The sequence below is a fragment of the Tachyglossus aculeatus genome, chromosome 1, assembly GCF_015852505.1.
Source record: "Tachyglossus aculeatus isolate mTacAcu1 chromosome 1, mTacAcu1.pri, whole genome shotgun sequence".
Classification (NCBI taxonomy): domain Eukaryota; kingdom Metazoa; phylum Chordata; class Mammalia; order Monotremata; family Tachyglossidae; genus Tachyglossus; species Tachyglossus aculeatus.
In genome coordinates this window covers 131936322-131957131 of record NC_052066.1, presented here as the reverse complement: position 1 = coordinate 131957131, position 20810 = coordinate 131936322, and the positions used below count along the sequence as shown (strand labels likewise).

Below are 20810 nucleotides of genomic sequence, written 5' to 3'. Positions count from 1 at the left end.
CCATTATTCAATCCCACATCTCCCCTCAGACCCAGGACAGCTCCACATAAATGTCTCACTGGCACCTCAAACTCAGTCTGTCCAAAACCAAACTTCTCATCTTCCTTCTAAAACTGTTCCAGTCTCCTAACTTTCCCATCTCTGTTGATAGCACCACCATAGCCCCTGACCTGAAGTCTGCAGACTTCAGGTCTGCAACCTTGGTATCGTCACTGTCATTAAGCTCTCATATCCAGTCAGCTGCTAAATCCTGATAGTTCATACATCAGAATATGTTGCATTTGTCCCTTCTACTCCTCACAGATAGCCACTATCCTGGATCAAGTACCCATCATATCATGGATATACTACTGTATCAACCTCCTCACTAGTCTCTTTGCCTCATGAATCCATACTCCACACTGCTGTTCAGATCATCTTCCTGAAACATCATTCAGCACATGTCTCTCCTTCCCTCAAAGCTTCTAATGACTTCCCATCTCCCTTCATATTAAATGAAAATAATAATAATAGTAATGATGGCATTTGTTAAGCACTTACTATGTGCAAAGCACTGTTCTAAGCGCTGGGGGATACAAGGTGATCACGTCCCACGTGGGGCTCACAGTCTTAATCCCCATTTTACAGATGAGGTAACTGAGGCTCCGAGAAGTTAAGTGACTTGCTCAAGGTCATGCAGCAGACATATTGGGGAGCTGGGATTAGAACCCATGACATCTGACTCCCAAGTCCTTGCTTTTTCCATTGAGCCACACTGAAAACCCCTTGCCATTGCCTTTGAGGCTCTCCACCACCTCTCTCCATATTATATATAAGCTCTCTTTGCCCACTAATCCCCAGCTTACCCTTTTCACTTTCCCAAATCTATTACCTTAACTGCACCCTGCTCTCATTTTCCCACCTCCAGTCCCTTGCTCATGCATTCCCCCAACTGTGACTCCTTCACTCATTAAATTTTCCAGACTTCAGCCCTCCACACCTTCAGAAGCTCCATGAAATCCCAACTGCTTCAATAAATATTCTATTATTAGTTCCCAACACCACGAGTAACCACCCAACAGCCACCTATAATAACAACAATAATAAATAACGATGGTATTTGTTAAGCCAAGACCCACCCTTTCCTCTCCATCCAAACCGCTACCCTGCTCGTTCAAGCTCTCATCCTACCCTGTCTGGACAACTGCATCAGCCTTCTCTCTGATCTCCCATCCTCGTGTCTCTCCCCACTTCAATCCATAGTTCATGCTGCTGCCCGGATTGTCTTTGTCCAGAAACGCTCTGGGCATGTTACTCCCCTCCTCAAAAATCTCCAGTGGCTACCAATCAATTTGCGCATCAGGCAGAATCTCCTCACCCTCGGCTTCAAGGCTCTCCATCAGCTCGCCCCCTCCTACCTCATCTCCCTTCTCTCCTTCTACAGCCCACCCCGCACCCTCCGCTCCTCTGCCGCTAATCTCCTCACTGTGCCTCGTTCTTGCCTTTCCCGCCGTCGACCCCCGGCCCACGTCATCCCCCTGGCCTGGAATGCCCTCCCTCCCAACATCCGCCAAGCTAGCTCTCTTCCTCCCTTCAAGGCCCTACTGAGAGCTCACCTCCTCCAGGAGGCCTTCCCAGACTGAGCCCCTTCCTTCCTCTCCCCATCCCATCTTACCTCCTTCCCTTCCCCACAGCACCTGTATATATGTATATATGTTTGTACATATTTATTACTCTATTTATTTATTTATTTTACTTGTACATATCTATTCTATTTATTTTATTTTGTTAGTATGTTTGGTTTTGTTCTCTGTCTCCCCCTTCTAGACTGTGAGCGTACTGTTGGGTAGGGACTGTCTCTACATGTTGCCAACTTGTACTTCCCAATCGCTTAGTACAGTGCTCTGCACACAGTAAGCGCTCAATAAAAACGATTGATTGGTTGATTAAGCCCTTATTATGTGTCAAACACCTTTCTAAGAACTGGGGTAGATGCAAACTAACCAGGTTGGACCCAGTCCCTGTCCCATTTTTATCCCCATTTTACAGATCCCTGTTTTACAGATGAGGTAACTGAGGCTCAGAGAAGTTAAGTGACTTGCCCAAGGTCACTTGTGCTCCATCCACTAAGCCATGATGCTTCCTGCATGTGTGCATCTATTTATACCCATAGCAGCATGGTCTAATGGAAAGAGCATGATCTTGAGAGCCAGAGAACCTGAGCCAAAAGACCTGGGTTGAAATCTCACATCTGCCACATGCCTGTTGTGTGATTTTGGGTATGTCATCTAAGTTAATAATAATAATAATGGCATTTGTTAAGCGCTTACTATGTGTGAAGCACTTCTAAACTTCTCTGTGCCTCTGTTTCCTCATCTGTAAAATAGGGGTTCAATACCTTTTCTCCCTCCTATTTAGACTGTGAGCTCCATGTATGACAGGGACAATGTCCAAACTGACTGATTTGTATCTACCCCAGCAAGTAGTATAGTGCTTGGTACCTAATATGTGCTTAGCATATAAGACAATTATTTTTGTACATGTATTTTCATTTGTACTATCAATAATTTATTCTGCTTCTGGTCAGGGATCATGTCTTGTGCTTCCATTGTACTGTCCCAGGCACTTGTACAGGGAATTGTGCTCATTGGGCCCAAAATAAACATAATTAGTACTACTCTATTCGATAGTCTGACAAAAAAAAGATTTTTCACAAGATGATGGGTAATGGGCCTGTTGGACCAATTATTTGGTCGCCCCTTCCCTCCTCCCACACTTAACTTCCATCTTCAACCACTCACTCTCCAATGGCTTCTTCCCCTGTGCCTTCAGACATGCCCATGTCTCCCCCATCCTAAAAAAACCCTCCCTTGACCTCACTGCACCATCCAGTTATCGCCCCATCTCCCTCCTACCTTTCCTTTCCAAACTCCTGGAGTGAGGCCTCTACACTCACTGCCTTGAATTCCTCTCCTCCATCTCTCTCCTGGACCCCCTCCAATCTGGCTTCCATCCCCTCCACTCCACTGAAACTGCCCTCCTAAAGGTCACCAATGACCTCCTTCTTGCCAAATCCAACAGCTCCTACTCTATTCTAATCCTCCTCAACCTCAGCTGCCTTTGATACAGTTTACACCCCCCCCCCCACCCCCTTAACCTCAACACATTATCCAGCCTTGGCTTCACTGACTCCATTGTCTCCTTGTTCTCCTCTTATCTCTCTGGCTGTTCATTCTCGGTCTCCTTCATGGGCTTCTCCTTTCCCTCCCAACCCCTAACTGTAGGGCTTCCTCAAGGGTCCTCTCTCTGACTTTCCCGTCACTGTGGACGGCACTGTCATCCTTCCTATGCCACAAGCCCGCAGTCTTGGTGTCCACTTGACTCCAATCTTTCATTCACCCCACATAACCCATCCGTCACCAAAACCTGCCAGTCTCACCTTCACAATATCTCCAAAGCCCTCCCTCTCCTCTCCATCCAAACTGCTACCACATTAGTACAATCACTCATCAGCATCCTTTCTGATCTCCCAACCTCCTGCCTCTCCCTGCTTCACTCTGCTTCCTGGATTATCTTTCTACAGAAACGTTCTGGGCATATCACCGCCCTCTTTAGTGGTTGCCTGTCAACCTCCATATCAAGCAAAAACTCCTCACAATTAGCTTCAAAGCTCTCCATCACCTTGCCCCTTCTTACTTCACCTCCCTTCTCTCCTTCTACACCCCAGCCCACACAGTCTGGCACTAACCTCCTCACTGTGCCTCGTTCTTGCCTGTCCCACCATTGACACCACCCCTGGGCCACATCCTACCTCTGGCCTGGAATGCCCTCCCTCCTCAAATCTTCCAAACTAGCACACTTCCCCCTTTCAAAGCCATACTGAAAGCTCACCTCCTCCAGGAGACCTTCCCAGACTAAACCCTCCTTTTCCTTTGCTCCCTGTCCCCTCTCCATCTCCCCAACTAGCTCCCTTTGTTCTACCTCCCTCTATGCCCCACAGCACTTGTGTATATATGTACATATTTATAATTAATTCTATTTATTTTTATTAATTATATGTGTATGTCTATAATTCTTTTTATTTGTAATAATGCTACTGATGCCTATTTATTTGTTTTGATGTCTGTCTTCCTCCTTCTAGACTGTGAGCCCCTTGTGGGCAGGGATTGTCTCTGTTGCTGAATGTACTTCCCAAGTGTTTAGTACGGTGCTCTGCACACACTAAAGGCTCAATAAATATGATTGAATGAATGTAGTATAGAGGGTCCCACATAATAATGGTCTTCATTTAATGCCCTTTCACAATAGTGATGGTGAACTTTAATGTTGGAATTTCTGAGACTACTCACCCTATTCCTGCTGATGCTCTGGTTTTCCTGTGGGTACAGGGTTTCCTTAATTCAAACACCCCTCTTGGACATTGCCTTCTTCCCCACCTCCATTACCTTTGAAGTGATCTAACTGTCTTAGAGAGATTAAAAGCCCATTTCAGCAGCTGTTCATTCTGTTTGGCATTAGATTTGTGTTAGATCTTTAGTCTGCTAATATAAAATGCCATTTTTCAGCATACAATGTGAAAGATCAAATTTTGAAAATTAAATTTTCATATGCTCCTGAAAATATTTAATTCGAAATCCTGCTTGATACATATTTGCATTGCTATTCGATCATAAAACTACTGAATAAATTGCATATATGTGTGCAGAGCACTTTAATAATAATAATTTGTTAAGTGCTTACTATGTGCAAAGCACTGTTCTAAGCACTGGGGGATACAAGGTGATCAGGTTGTCCCACATGAGCCTCACAGTCTTAATCCCCATTTTACAGATGAGGGAACTGAGGCCCAGAGAAGTGAAGTGACTTGCCCAAAGTTATAAAGCTGACAAGTGGCGGAACCGGGATTAGAACCCATGGCCTCTGACTCCCAAGCCCGGGCTCTTTCCACTGAGCCACACTACTTTACTAAGCACTTTGGAAAGTACTGATCAATTATATTTATTGAATGCTTAATGTGTGCAGAGCACTGTACTAAGTGCTTGGGAGAGTACAACACAACAGTGTATCAGACACATTCCATGCCCACAACTACCTTACGGTCTAGAGGTGGGGAGACAGATATGAATACAAATAATTATATTACGGATATATATACACAAGTGCTGTGAGGTTGGGTGGGAGGTGGTGGTGAGTAAAGGGAAAAAGTCAGGGTGATGAAGAAGGAAGTGGGAAAAGGGGCTTAGTTAGGGAAGACTTCTCGAAGGAGAAGTGCCTTCAGAAAGGCTTTGAAGGTGGGGAGAATAATTTGTTGTTGGAGCAGGACATGGGTGAGAGACCCGAGGCGAGATAGACGAGACTGAGGTACAGCAAGTAGGTTGCCATTAGAGGAGTGAAGTGTGCGGGCAGGTTGTAGTTGGGGAGTAGCAAGGTGAGGTAGGAGGGGAAAAGGGGATTGAGCACTTTAAAGCCGATGAACAAGAGACCGGATGGACATCCACTGGAGTCTCTTGACAAGTGGGGAAATATGGACTGAATGTTTTTGTAGAAAAATGATCTGGGCAGCGGTGTGAAGTATGGACTGGAGTGGGAGTAATCAAGGAGGGATAGGATAAATTATTGGTTTAATGTGATAGCAGTGTGGACGGAGAGGAAAGGACAGATTTTGGCAATGTTGTAAAGGTTGAACCTACAGGATTTAGTGATAGATTGAATATGTGGGTTGAATGAGAGAGAGAGGAGTCAAGGATAAGCCAAGGTTAAGGTCTTGTGAGACAGGAAGAATGGTGGTGCTGTCTACAATGATGGGAAAGTCATGGGGATGATAGGGTTTGGATGGGACGATAAGGAGTTCTGTTTTGGACATGTTAAGTTTGAGGTGACAGGAGGACATACAAGTAGAGATATTTTGACACGAGGAAATGTGAAACTGCAGAGAGGGAGAGAAAGCAGGGCTGGAGAAGTAGATTTGGGTAATTTGGGCAAAGTATAATAAAATACAGTTAGTAGACGTGATACTTGCCAGCGAAGGAGCCTACAACCTACAGAGGAACTGTTGTTTTGGTCAATCAATTTTTTGAATCTTGGCAATGCCTTAATGCACTATACATTATTCCTATGGAAAACTATATTTCGTAAAACACTCCTTAATAACCAATGAAGAGGGTTCATTGGAGAGTCACTATTCATACCTCAAATTCTAACCAAATGCACTTCCTTTTATTCAAGAGCAGAAGATAGTGAAGGTTTCATTGCTGCCAATCAACAGCGAATAAAAAAAATTGAAATTCTGCAAGCAAAATCATTGCATTTTAGGAAGAACATAACAACTAGAAAAAATACCATGAAATGCACTTAGAATAACCCGTGAGTTGGAGTGACTTCCATACAGAGAGAGACTAAACAGATCAGACTTTTCAATATGAAAAAACAGAGGCTGCGTGGGATTATGAATGAAGTTTTGAAGCAGTGAAATTTAACATTTTTCTAAATCAGGGGACAGCTTTTAAAGTTTGAGGACATTAAATAAGTTGGAGACTAACAGAAGGTGGCGAGAATTTGTTACCGCGGGAGATTTTACAGCAGAAAAAAAATCAATAAATTCAAGAATAGTTTTAGATAAGATTCATAGGCAAGAAGTTTATGATGGATTATTAGAGGGGAAAAAATAATGATGTTAGAAGGTACACTTCTAACCATTAGAATGGATTCAAAGAGGACACATCATATTCTTCCTCCAAGCATTTATTGATACTACTGTTGGAGACAGAATAGTGAGCTGGTTGGAACATTACTCTAAGCCAGAATGGCATTACTTATGTTCTTATTAGCTCATCCAGAGACTAGAGAATAATAAACAATCAATTACAGTAGCAGCTATAGCTTGCTCCAAGTTATATTTGTTTTGTAACAGTGAAAAAGTTAGCAATCTAATGCTTATGGTACATTTGTGATTATGAAAGGTCTAAATGAGAACCTACAGTTCGTAATTCAGTCAGAAATAAGTGCTTATTGAGCACCTTTTGTTTGCAAAGCACCATACAGGGTGCTTGGTAGCATACAATAAAAATAGAAGATACAGTCCCTGCCCTTGAGGAGCTTACAGTGATAACTGCATTGGCCGATAGCAGCAACAAGTCATTAGTATTTATCAGTTGAAGAGTTTGTACTATAAAAATGGGAAGAAAAGTATTGGCTGAGCATTCAAAACGTATAGTTCTAATTTATATTATAAATAGTCTGCAATTTGAAAATTCAGGGAAATTTTGTAGCTAATCTTCATACTGAACAAACAAGATTTCTTTCCAAGAATGTTGAGCCCATTCATATCCCCATTTTCCTCCTCTTGCCTTCCTTGCTCACTGCCTGGAACCCTTTTTCTTCTTCAAAGTTGCCAGACTTTATCCCCTTCCATCTATAAAGCTCTCCATAAAACCCACCTCCTATAGCTGGCATTTCCCAATTAAACTGATTGCTCCAGTCATGTCATTCCTGCAGACATTTATGCCTTATTAATTTATGTCTGCCTTTCTCTTCAATTTAATTGTAAGCTCCTCCAGGGCAGGGGCCAATGTCTTTTATACTAGTCTCTCAAATATCTAGCACAGTGTTATGCACAAAGGAGGTGTTTAACAAATCTATTGATTATTCAATGGCATGTGTTGAACACCAACTGAATGCAAAGCACTGCATCAAGTCCTTGGGAAAGTGTAATAGAAGGAAGACAAATGTTCCCTTCCTTCAAGGAGTTTGTGGTTAATACGGTTGGACTATGTCCGATTTGGTTGTATCCACCCCCATTCTAAGCACTATGTGCCTGGCACATAGTAAGTGCTTAACAAATGCCACAGTTATTATTATTATTATTATGGGCTAGATGGACCAAAATTATTTACCAATAGAGGACATAAGAGAATCAATCGTATTTATTGAGCATTTACAGTGTGCAGAACACTGTACTAAGCACTTGGGAGTATACTATAACAGAGTATTTAGACACATTCCCTGCCACAATGAGCTTATTGTCTAGAGGAAAGAACAAAGATATACAGTAGTACAAGACTATATGAATGAAATAGCTGAATAAATAAGTGAATATAAACATAAATTAAGCATAGTATTTTAAGGACTGAAGATAGGAATACAATGTATAAATGGAAAGGATGGCTGTAGACACAACAAGAATATTGTGAATTGGGGAAACCTTCCTGGACAAGGTGTGTTTAAGAGGGCTTTGAAAATAGGGAGACCTATGATCTGGTGGGAATTGGGTGGTGTAGGTAAGGTCTAGAGAAGCAATGTGGCCTAGTGTAAAGAGTCAAAAGACTTGGATTCTAGTCCTGGCTCCACCACGTGCCTGCTGTATGATCTTGGTCAAGTCACTTAACTTATCTGGGCCTCAGTTTCCTCATCTGCAAAATGGGAGTTCAGTACCTGTTCTCCCTCTTACTTAGACTGTGAGCCCCATTTGGGACCTGATTAGCCTGTATGTACCCCAGTGCTTAGTACAGTGCTTGGCACATAGTAAATGCTTAACAAATACCACTATTATTATCATTATTATTGTTATTATTATTCTAAGCAGAGGGAACAGCATGAGCAAGTTTTCAAATGCAAGAGGTTTGAAAGATACAGTTATGGCGAAGAGAGTTGAATGGGTAAGGTGAAGATTTCTAGTGAAGAATTGATGTGAGGGGTTTTTGCTTGATGCTAGGGGAGATGGGTAGCCTTTGGAGGTTTTTGAGGAAGAGAGAGCTATGTCCCAAGTGACATTTCAAGAAAATGGTCCATGCAGCAATGTGCAGTATAGACTGATGTGTGGAGAGACAAGGCTGGGAGAAAGACCACTGAGACGACTGATACAGTGAATGCCGTGATACGAAAAGGCTATGTTTGGCCATATGTTTGGCTAGGAAGGATGGGAAGGATACAGGAAATGCTGTGGGGAAGAACTAACATGGTTTAATTGAATATGAAAGCCGAAAGGGAGGGTTTGGAGATGACACCAAGGTTAAAATAGGGGAAACCTGAGTGTGTTTGAAGGCAGAAGAGAAACAGCCACCTGAGAGTGAGATTGAAAATAATATTGAATGAGAATAAATGAATTAGCCATTTTGAGGCCTGGCAGGAATGCTTAGTCTGACTTGAGGTTAGAAGGAGAGCAGAATGTGTTTCTCGCCATACTTATGCAAGGCCAGGGACCCTGTGTTGCCCTTGAGACTGTGAATATGTCCCTTTGGCAGCCAGATAGGGTGGGAGGTAAGAACTCCTGACAATTTTGATATACAGTATTGGTGCTGCTACCACTCTTCCCTTTTCTTCCAACATCACCTCCTCATTGCAGCTACACAAAAGACTCATGTTGGGGAGAAATGGGGCAAACAACTGCACAGATGTTGCTTTCCAGAAACTAAAACAGAGACGGGGAGGCTGTTATTACCTCAGTAGCTCTCAGGAGTGCATTCCTGACTGGGAAATAGGTTTCATGTAGAGTAATTTAGCAATCTCCTTTATGTGAAGGGGGTTGATAATTTGCCCTGCAAAATTATTCCTCCATTCTTACTGACAACCATGCTCATTACCCTCACCAGTTGTTCCAGATATTTAACTCCCTCCTCAAACTCCCTGCTCCCCTGCTTCCCCGATTCCTTGCCCCTAGTTATCTGGCTGCCTACTTTATTGAGAAAATTGAAACACTCAAGCATGATCTCCCTAAAATCCCTCCTGCTCCTCTCCAGTCCCTCCCTCCTCCTGCCCCTCTTCAACTCTCCCATCCTTCCCAGCAGTGTCTCAAGAGGAGATCTCCTGCCTTCTCTCAAAATCCATCCCCCCACCTGCACTTCTGACCACATCCCCATCCCTTTACATCTTATCAAAACACTTGTCCCCTCTCTTCTTTCCTCCCTGACCACCATCCTCAACCGTATGCTCTCCAATGGCTTCTTCCCCACTGCTTTCAAAAATTCTCATGTCTTCCCATCATAAAAAATAAACCCCTTCCTCAACCCCATGATATTATTATTCCTCTCCAAACTCCTTGAGTGAGTTGTGTACAACCACTGTCTTCAGTTCCTCTCCTCCGGTTCTCTCCTTGACCCCCTCCAATCTGGCTTCCATCCCCTTCACTCCACAGAAACTGCCCTCTCAAAGGTCGCAAGTGATTTCCTTCTTGCCAAATCCAGCGGCTTCTACTCTGTCCTAATCCTTGTCGACCTCTGAGCTGCCTTCTCCTCGAAACATTATCTAACCTTGGTTTCATGGCATTGTCCTCTCCTGGTTCTCCTCCTATCTCTCCTTCTATCTCTCTGGTTGCTCATTTTCAGTCTTTCACAGGCTCCTCCTCTGCCTCCCATTCCCTAACTGTGGGAGTCCCTCAAGATTCAGTTCTAGATCCCCTTCTATTCTCCATCTACACCCACTCCCCTGGAGAACTCATTCACTTCCATAGCTTCAACTACCACGTCTGTGTCTCACATTTCCTCCTGCCTTCAAGACATCTTTACATTGTTATCCTGCTGTCACTTCAGACTTTACACGTCCAAAACAGAACTCCTTATCTTCCCACCCAAGTCCTGTCCTCCCTGTAGACAGCACCACCATCCGTCCTGTGGCACAAGCCCACAACCTTGGCATTATCCTTCACTCTTCTCTCTCATTCAACCCACATATTTAATCTGTCACTGAATCCTATAGGTTCAACCTTCCCAACATCGCTAAAATCCCCCCCCTTTCCTCTCCATCTGAACTGCTATCATGTTAATCCAGACACTTATCCTATCCTGCTTTGATTAATGTATCGGCCTCCTGGATGACCTCCCAGCCACCTGTCTCTCCCCACTCCAGTCCGTACTTCACTCTACTCCAGATCATTTTTCTACAAAAACGTTCAGTCCATGTTTCCCCACTCATCAAGAACCTTCAGTGTTTGCCCATCTAACTCCACATCAAACAGAAACTCCTTGCCATCAGCTTTAAAGCTCTCAATCACCTTGCCCCCTCCTACCTCACCTTACTACTCTCCTATTACAACCCTACTCTCCTATTACAACCCAGCCCACAAAATTCATTATTCTAATGCCAGCCTACTCACTGTATCTCAGTCTCATCTATCTTGCCACCAATCTCTTGCCCACATCCTGACTCTGGCCTGGAATGTCCTCCTTTTTATATCCGACAGGCAATTACTCTCCCCACCTTCAACGCCTTTCTGAAGGCACATCTCCTCCAAGAGGTCTTTCCTGCCTAAGCCCTCATTTTCTCTTTCCCACTCCCTTCTGCATCACCCTGACTTGCTGCCTTTACTCAACATTGCCCTCAACCCCAGAGCACTTGTGTACATATCTGAAATGTATTTATTCATATTAATTTCTTTCTTCCCCTCTGGACTGTAAGGTAGTTGTGGTCAGGGAATGTGTCTGTTATATTGTTGTGTTGTACTCTCCCAAATGCTTAGTACAGTGCCCTGCAATCAGTAAGCACTCAATAAATATGATTGATTGATTGATAGATTAACATTGAACCATATTATGTAGAAAATAGGCCTCGTTATATAAGGGAACAAACTCTCATATCATAAAACTGCCTTGGTAAATTGTGTAACAGTTGGTTAGGTAAGGTTGGTGTACAATCAAACTTCAAGATCTTATCAAATGAAAGACTGTATATAACGAGCAAGGAGCCCTCATTTGGTAAACTGAGGTATGACTGGTACATGATAATAAACTCTTGGGTATCCATGTAACTGAAAAATGACAAATCACTGAAAGATATAGATATAGGCCAAATTTGGAGCTTAAGTAGTTCAGCAAAGGTTACAGGTACTGTATGGAGGTTTAAAACACTGGGGGTTTTTATCGTTTTCTGCACAAATGTATTGTTATGATTTATTGATTAATAGAGCATAGCCTAGTGGAAAAAAATACAGGAATGGGAGTCAGTTGACCCAGCTTCTAGTCCCAGCTCTCCCAGTGGCCTGTAAGGTGTCCTTGGTCAAATTGCTTAACCTCTCTGGGCCTCTGTTTCCTCATCTGTGAAAGAAAGATTCTGGGCCTAAGTGGAATACAGGATTGTGTACTATCTGTTGTAACCTTGAATTCACCTCAGGACTTAGCCTATAGTTAGTGCTTAATAAATCCCATTATTATCGTTATTATTATTATTACAGTTAAAATTAAACTGAAATTAGTTGGCACTGATAATTCACAGGAGACAGATAATCTAGAGTTTACTACATAAATGCTAATATATGTCCTCGTAATTTTTGCATTTGTGCTTGCTTTTGAGTGCCTAATTAAAAAATAAAATAAGACAGATGCTTATTAATTATAATTGTGGTTTTTGTTAGATGCTTCCTATGTGCCAAAAGCTGTACTAAGCACTGTAGTAATAATTAGATCAGATATAGTCCCTGCCTGACATGAGGCTCATGTCTAAGTAGGAGGGAGGACAGGAATTTTATCCCCATTTTACAAATGAGGAAACTGAGCCACATATAAACTATGTGACTTGCCTAGAGTTAGACAGCAGGCAAGTATAGGAGCCATGTTTAGAACCCAGTTCCTTTGACTCCTAAATCCATGCTCTTTCCACTAGGTCACAATGCTCTTGTCCATTCATCTTCAGTGAATACATATTATGGAAAGAGTGACTTGAAAAAAGCATTGGCTCAGAATTTGCGGTATTGCAGTATGTTAATATTTTGAATCTTTACTTTTTGGTACAGGTTGAAGATAGTGGATTTTCTTTAAATCATCCCAATCAGTATTTTGTGGAGAGCCAGAGGATTCTCAATGGTGGAAAAGAGATCAAGAAGGAACCCAGCCAACCAGAAATTCCTCAGACAAAGCCAGGTTTCCAGAAAGCTACCAGTTCAACCTCTTCTTCAAAATCATCAGCACCGGCATTGGAAATGGAATTAGAAGGATTGGAGGATTACTTTAGTGAATAAAAGATACCTCCTTGGTCATTGTCTTCATCAATTCCCATTTCATACCTCTAGATTTAGCTTTTCCCCCCTTGTTACTAAGAAAGTCAAGAATGGAGTGCTCTTCTGCTTTGTGGTTTCATAACTGAAGTGTTGTGATATATTTGGAGAGCTAATGTAAAGTGCTTCTTAAGCTGGTACCTTACACATTATTATAAGTGGATGAAATCAGCTTGCTTTCAGAAGTGAGTGAATTTGTTAGTTATTCGGTATGTTTTAGCGTATCTCAGTTCATTCCTTTTTTGGTTCCATCCTCCTCTATTTTTATCGATAAATGCATTTAGAAATCTAAAGAGAAGAGTTAGTTTGCTTAACATGTTAAAGCATCCGATTAGCTCTGACCTCATTTTCAAAATTCATTTATTCTTGCCTTGACCTAGTTTCTCATAATGTATTATTCCTTATAGTAATTAATCTGTTATTCTATATTTTGTCTGTTTTTTGCCTCATGAACCAATAAAATCAAGCAAAAAATCACCAATTAAGGCTATTCATTTTAGAATGATGTTGGGAACTCCTTGGATTTATACCCTGTAGACTGGCAACAAAACCCCATAGATTGGCAAATAGATGGTCATTGGAATTGTATTTATCGAAAAGAGAAAATCCTATTATAATTGAGAATCGTACAAAAGGAAAATTAGATTAATTTAGTAGTGAATTTTGTTTTCAGATTAACCATATCCTGTTGAATTCAACAATGGTCCAAAGTCATCTGATTGGAAGAAAGGATTTGGAAAAAAGATTTCTGTCACAGGCAGGGCAACAGCCAAAAGAGGGCATTGTTCCAGGATGAGTTGGGCATCTGAATGTGAAATACCCAATCAGTAGTATTTTTTTAAGCACCACTATGTGCAAGGCATTGTACAAGTGCTTGGGAAAGTATATTATTCTACCATTCATTCAATCGTACTGAGTGCTTACTGTGTGCAAAGCACTGTACCAAGCGCCTCGGAGAGTACAATATAACAACAAACCGACACATTCCTGCCCACTACAAGCTCACAGTCTAGAGGGGGAGACAGACATTAATATAAATAAATAGATAACATTAGAATTAGTAAACATGCTCCTTGACCACAGGGAACTTCTCTATCTGGAGAGGTAGAAACTAAATTTACAGGATGAAGGAAAAGTGAATATATAGATGAGAAAGTGCTTAAGTAAAGGATATGTAATCATATTTGTACAAAAGTTCTACAAGTGGTGATGAGTACATAAGGCTTGTAGTTGGTATAGAAGTACCAGAGGGAAAATTGGGGGGAAAGAATTAATCGATAGCATTTATTGAATGCTTACAGTATGTAGGTCACTGTGTTCTGTGCTTGAGTACAATAATTATAGTATTTGTTAAGCACTTATTATATGCCAGGCACTGTACTAAGTGCTGATAGAAATGAGTATACATGATCCATGCCTATGAGATATTTACAATCTAGCAGGGGAGATAGACCCTTAAATAAATTGCAACTAGGGGGAAGTAATAGAGAGTATGGGGGTGTGAGTGCTGAGGTTAAGGGCTGAAGAAGCAGTGAGGGAATATAAAGTGGAGAGATTAGAGGTTAATTGGTGAAGGTCTCCTGGAGGAATTGTGATCAAAGAGGAGTATCAGTAGAGCATATGCCATCAGATTCTCTGCACATAGCCCTGATGGTCTCTGGGGTGGCCAGAAATGCAGGTTGATGTGAATGCAATGACCATCAAGCATTCCTTTAAAACTGTTTTCCCAGCGTCGATTTCTGGGAAATCCCAGTGGATGCATCATGTATCTTGGTGGATGCTAACAGAATCTAATGTGAAGCCCAGAATGGGAGGTCTTAATGAGAAGGGGCGTTAGAGTTGAATAGAACCTTCTCCTGGAGTAGGTACCATCCTAATGTCAGATGGGCTATTGTTGAACTTGTTAATATCTATTCTGCGGTCACTGTGGTCACAAGTTGGTTTTGTATTTAATAGTAATTATTCTGGTCTTTGTTAAGCGTTTACTATGTGCCAAGTACTGTACTAAGTGCTGGGGTAGATACAAGATCATCAGACCCTACATCAATCAATCAATCGTATTTATTGAGCGCTTACTATGTGCAGAGCACTGTACTAAGCGCTTGGGAAGTACAAATTGGCAACACATAGAGACAGTCCCTACCCAACAGTGGGCTCACAGTCTAAAAGGGGGAGGCAGAGAACAAAACCAAACATACCAAAAAAATAAAATAAATAGGATAGAAATGTACAAGTAAAATAAATAAATAAATAAATAGAGTAATAAATATGTACAACCATATATACATATATACAGGTGCTGTGGGGAAGGGAAGGAGGTAAGATGGGGGGATGGAGAGGGGGACGAGGGGGGAGAGGAAGGAAGGGGCTCAGTCTGGGAAGGCCTCCTGGAGGAGGTGAGCTCTCAGCAGGGCCTTGAAGGGAGGAAGCGAGCTAGCTTGGCGGAGGGGCAGAGGGAGGGCATTCCAGGCCCGGGGGATGACGTGGGCCGGGGGTCGATGGCGGGACAGGCGAGAACGAGGTACAGTGAGGAGATTAGCGGTGGAGGAGCGGAGGGTGCGGGCTGGGCAGTAGAAGGAGAGAAGGGAGGTGAGGTAGGAGGGGACAAGGTGATGGACAGCCTCGAAGCCCAGGGTGAGGAGTTTCTGCCTGATGCGCAGATTGATTGGTAGCCATTGGAGGTTTTTGAGGAGGGGAGTAATATGCCCAGAGCGTTTCTGGACAAAGATAATCCGGGCAGCAGCATGAAGTATGGATTGAAGTGGAGAGAGACACGAGGATGGGAGATCAGAGAGAAGGCTGATGCAGTAGTCCAGACGGGATAGGATGAGAGCTTGAATGAGCAGGGTAGCGGTTTGGATGGAGAGGAAATGGCGGATCTTGGCAATGTTGCGGAGCTGAGACCGTCAGGTTTTGGTGATGGCTTGGATGTGAGGGGTGAATGAGAGAGCGGAGTCGAGGATCACACCAAGGTTGCGGACTTGTGAGACGGGAAGGATGGTAGTGCCGTCAACAGAGATGGGAAAGTCAGGGAGAGGACAAGGTTTGGGAGGAAAGACAAGGAGCTCAGTCTTCGACATGTTGAGCTTTAGGTGGCGGGCAGACATCCAGATGGAGATGTCCTGAAGGCAGGAGGAAATGCGAGCCTGGAGGGAGGGGGAGAGAGCAGGGGCAGAGATGTAGATCTGGGTGTCATCAGCGTAGAGATGATAGTTGAAGCCGTGGGAACGAATGAGGTCACTAAGGGAGTGAGTGTAGATTGAGAACAGAAGGGGACCAAGCACTGAAACTTGGGGAACCCCCACAGTAAGAGGATGGGAGGGGGAGGAGGAGCCTGCAAAAGAGACTGAGAATGAACGACCGGAGAGGTAACAGGAGAACCAGGAGAGGACGGAGTCTGTGAAGCCAACGTCAGATAGCGTGTTGAGGAGAAGGGGGTGGTCCACAGTGTCGAAGGCAGCCGAGAGGTCGAGGAGGATTAGGACAGAGTATGAGCTGTTGGATTTGGCAAGCAGGAGGTCATTGGTGACCTTTGAGAGGGCAGTTTCCGTGGAATGAAGGGGACGGAAGCCAGACTGGAGGGGGTCGAGGAGAGAGTTGTTGTTGAGGAATTCTAGGCAGCGCGTGTAGACAACTCGTCTACACATGAGGCTCATAGTTTATTTAGGCGAGAGAATAGGTATTGAATCTCCATTTTGCAGATGAGGGAACTGAGGTCCCTTCAAGTTAAGTGAGTTGCCCAAGGTCCCACAGCAGATATATGGTTGAGCTGGGATTAGAACTCAGGTCCTCTGTCTCCAAGGTTTGTGCTCTTTCCACCAGATCATGCTGCTTCTCTGTTTTTAAAATTCTTGCACATACTTAGCAAGGTACTGCACCACTGCCCAGTTCCTTCCTTGTACCCTCTGTGCTGGTGGGAAGAAATACAGCTGACAAGGATGAGAGTAGTAATAACAATGGTGTTTGTTAAGCACTTATTATGTGCCAGGCCCTGTTCTAAGGGCTAAGAAACATACAAGGTTATCAGGTTGTCCCACGTGGGGCACACAGTCTTAATCCCCATTTTACAGATGAGGTAACTGAGGAACTGAGAAATTAAGTGATATGCCCAAAATCACACAGCTAAATTGTGGATCCAGGATTAGAACCCATGATCTCTGAGTCTCAAACTTGTGCTCTTTCCACTAAGCCACGCTATACTGAACAAACCAAAGCATGGCTTAGTGGAAAGAGCCTGGATTTGGGAGTCAGAGGATGTGGGTTCTAATCCTGGCTCCGCCACTTGTCTGCTGTATGACCTTGGGCAAGCCACTTAACTTCCCTGTGCCTGAGTTACTCTATCTGTAAAATGGGGATTAAGGCTGTGAGCCCCACGTGGGACAACCTGATTACCTTGCATCTACCCCAGCACTTAGAACAGTGTTTAGCATATAGTAAGTGCTTAACAAGTAACCATAATTATTAAATAATTCCTTTGCCCAGCCAGGCTCTCAGTTCTGAAGTCCTCATGACTGGAACAAAGCTAGTCCATGATTCTCAGTTACAGACTCCGTCAATAAATCCAATAATGATATTTGTTGAGTTCTTACTATGTATAGAGCACACTTTAGAAGGAGCTTCTTGTAGGGAGCCACAAAATCCTTCCCAGCACCTGAGCCCCATGAGATATGACTTGCCAGAGCAGTCACACCATTCAGGATAAAGACCATGAAACAGGTCTTTACATTGTTTCCATGACTACACATCACAGCTAGTTCATTTGAATATTCCTGTCTGAAAGGATGAAATAAGTATTTTTCTGAGCACAGGCACCCCTCAAAATTAGGACGTGTTCCTAAAAACTGCATCATTTAAGCTGAAACATTGTAAGTCAGAGTCAATTTTCCCACAGGAACAATGTTATTAATTGGGCAAATGTTCAGAGTCCAAAATTTTAAACAGGACATATGTGCTCAAGCAATTCAAGCTGAGTAATATAGCTACATTAAAGTATTTTATATTATTAATAATGATCATATTGATATAAAATCATATAGGATAAATGAAATATAGTATGGTACTGTACCTTTAAATGATGTAAAATGCCCAGAGAAATTTCAAATTTATAAACACAAATGAGTTTATGACAGGGTATGCTTGATGAGTGAGACAAAACTATTCCCTGTGAATTTTTTTTTTTTTTAGAAAATAATGAGCGTGGATGTCAGAGTTGATAGTAGCCACATTTGACTCTAGACTGACCTCACTGTGGTCAAGGAATATGTCTACCAACTCTGTTGTATCGTACTCTCCCAAATGCTCAATGCAGTGCTCTGCACACAGTAAGCGCTCAATAAATGGTTCATTGATTTGCCAAGCACCAGTCAATGGCATTTATAGAACACTTACTGGGTAGAGCACTGTACTAAGTATTTAGGGTTACTACAACAATAGAGTTGGTGGACACCATCTCTGCCCACTAGAAGCTACAGTCTGAACATTAGACTTGTTAAAAGCTTGGTTAGGTAGGTGTTACCTCTCCAACTTTAGTCAAGATTTTGTCTACTCTCCTGGTTGCTCTTAGGACCAGGCACTGAGCAGGGGAAGAGGTGGTGGGATCTGGGTTCCCAAGCCCCATGGGGAAGGGGGCAGAGAGGAATACAAGCATATCTGGATAATCATCAATCATCATCAATCGTATTTATGGAGCGCTTATTGTGTGCAGAGCACTGTACTAAGTGCTTGGGAAGTACAAATTGTCAACATATAGAGACAGTCCCTACCCAACAGTGGGCTCACAGTCTAAAAGGGGGAGACAGAGAACAAAACCAAACATACTAACAAAATAAAATAAATAGAATAGATATGTAAATAAAATAAATAGAATAGATCTAAAATACATCAGAACACCAGAACTTTTAAATGGGTGGGGGAAGTAAGGAGTGTGTCACACAAATGCTTTCTATTGAATGCTCCTTCTCCTGATGAGAGATCGCTGGTGGCAGGAGAGAAAGAAGGGACTGCAGTAGACATGACTATTAATAATAATAATGATATTTATTAAATGCTTTCTAGATGCCACGCGTTGTACTAAGTGCTGGCTCAGTGGAAAGAGCCCGGGCTTTGGAGTCAGAGGTCATGGGTTCAAATCCCGGCTCCACCACTTGTCAGCTGTGTGACTTTGGGCAAGTCACTTGACTTCTCTGTGCCTCAGTTACCTCATCTGGAAAATGGGGATGAAGACTGTGAGCCCCATGTGGGACAACCTGATCACCTTGTATCCCCCCAGCGCTTAGAACAGTGCTTTGCACATAGTAAGTGTTTAATAAATGCCATTAAAAAAAAAAAGTGCTGGGGTGGATACAAGCAAATCGGTTTAGCTACAGTCCCTTTCCCACATGGGGCTCACAATTTCAGTCCCCATTTTACAGCTGAGGTAACTGAAGCATAGAGAAGTGAAATGATTTGCCCAAAGCCACCCAGCAGACAAGTGGCAGAGCAGGGATTAGAACCCATAACCTTCTTACTCCCAGGCCCGTGTTCTACCTACTATGCCAGGCTGTGATTAATATCTCCCATGGGCCTCGAGGATAGTAAATTTTGCAGCAAACCCCATGTGATGTAGGATAGTACCAACTTCTGCACAAAGCACCTTAAGATGACCCCATTACATGGCACTGTTTGAGGGCAATAGATGATTGTGTTGCACTGGACCCTGCCCCCTCCTATATCACCTCCCTTCCCTCCTTCTACAGCCCAGCCTGCACACTTAGCTCCTTTTGCACTAACCTTCTCACTGTGCCGCACTGTTGCCTGTCCTGCTGTCGACCCCTGGACCACATCCTACCTCTTGCCTGGAATGCCCTCCCTCCTCACATCTGCCAAACTAACACACTTCTCCCCTTCAAAGCCCTACTGAAAGTTCACCTCCTCCAGGAGGCCTTCCCAGACTGAGCCCCCCCCATTTTCCTCTGCTCCTCCTTCCCTCCCCATTGCCCTCAATCCCTCCCTTTCCTCTACCCCCTCCCCGCCCCAAAGCACTTGGGTTTTACATATATACATATTTATTATTCTATTTATTTTATTAATGATGTGTATATATGTATATATATATACACTACCTCACCCCCTTTCTTTCCTTCTACAGCCCAGCCCACACCCTCCGCTCCTCTGCCACTAACCTCCTCATTGTGCCTCGTTCTCACCTGTCCTGCTGTCGACCCCCGGCCCACGTCCTCCCCCTGGCCTGGAATACCCTCCCTCTGCACATCCGCCAAGCTAGCTCTCTTCCTCCCTTCAAAGCCCTACTGAGAGCTCACCTCCTCCAGGAGGCCTTCCCAGACTGAGCCCCCTCTTTCCTCTCCCCCCGCCCTACCTCCTTCCCCTCCCCACAGCACCTGTATATATGTTTGTACAGATTTATTACTCTATTTATTTTACTTGTACATGTTTACTATTCTATTTATTTTGTTAATAATGTGCATCCAGCTTTACTTCTATTTATTCTGATGACTTGACACCTGTCCACATGTTTTGTTTTGTTGTCCGTCTCCCCATTCTAGACTGTGAGCCCATTGTTGGGTAGGGACCGTCTCTGTATGTTGCCAACTTGTACTTCCCAAGTGCTTAGTACAGTGCTCTGCACACAGTAAGTGCTCAATAAATATGATTGAATGAATGAATGAATGAATCTATAATTCTATTTATTTATATTGATTCTATTGATGACTTGTTTTGCTGTCTGTCTCCCCACTTCTAGATTGTGAGCCCGTTGTTGGGTAGGGATTGTCTCTATTTGTTGCTGAATTGTACTTCCCAACCGCTTAGTACAGTGCTCTGCACACAGTAAACGCTCAATAAATACGATTGAATG

At 43.2% G+C, this 20810-nt stretch overlaps 1 protein-coding gene across 1 annotated transcript in view; it reads left to right on the top strand.

Moving 5' to 3' along the window:
- Nucleotides 1–13435, top strand: part of PRIM2 (DNA primase subunit 2) — a 323348-nt gene extending 309913 nt beyond the window's left edge. The window contains exon 14 of the mRNA XM_038743964.1: nt 12698–13435. Coding sequence (XP_038599892.1) covers nt 12698–12922 — 225 coding nt within the window. The 3' untranslated portion in view covers nt 12923–13435. The remainder of the gene's footprint in view (nt 1–12697) is intronic.
- The last annotated feature ends 7375 nt before the right edge of the window (nt 13436–20810 follow it).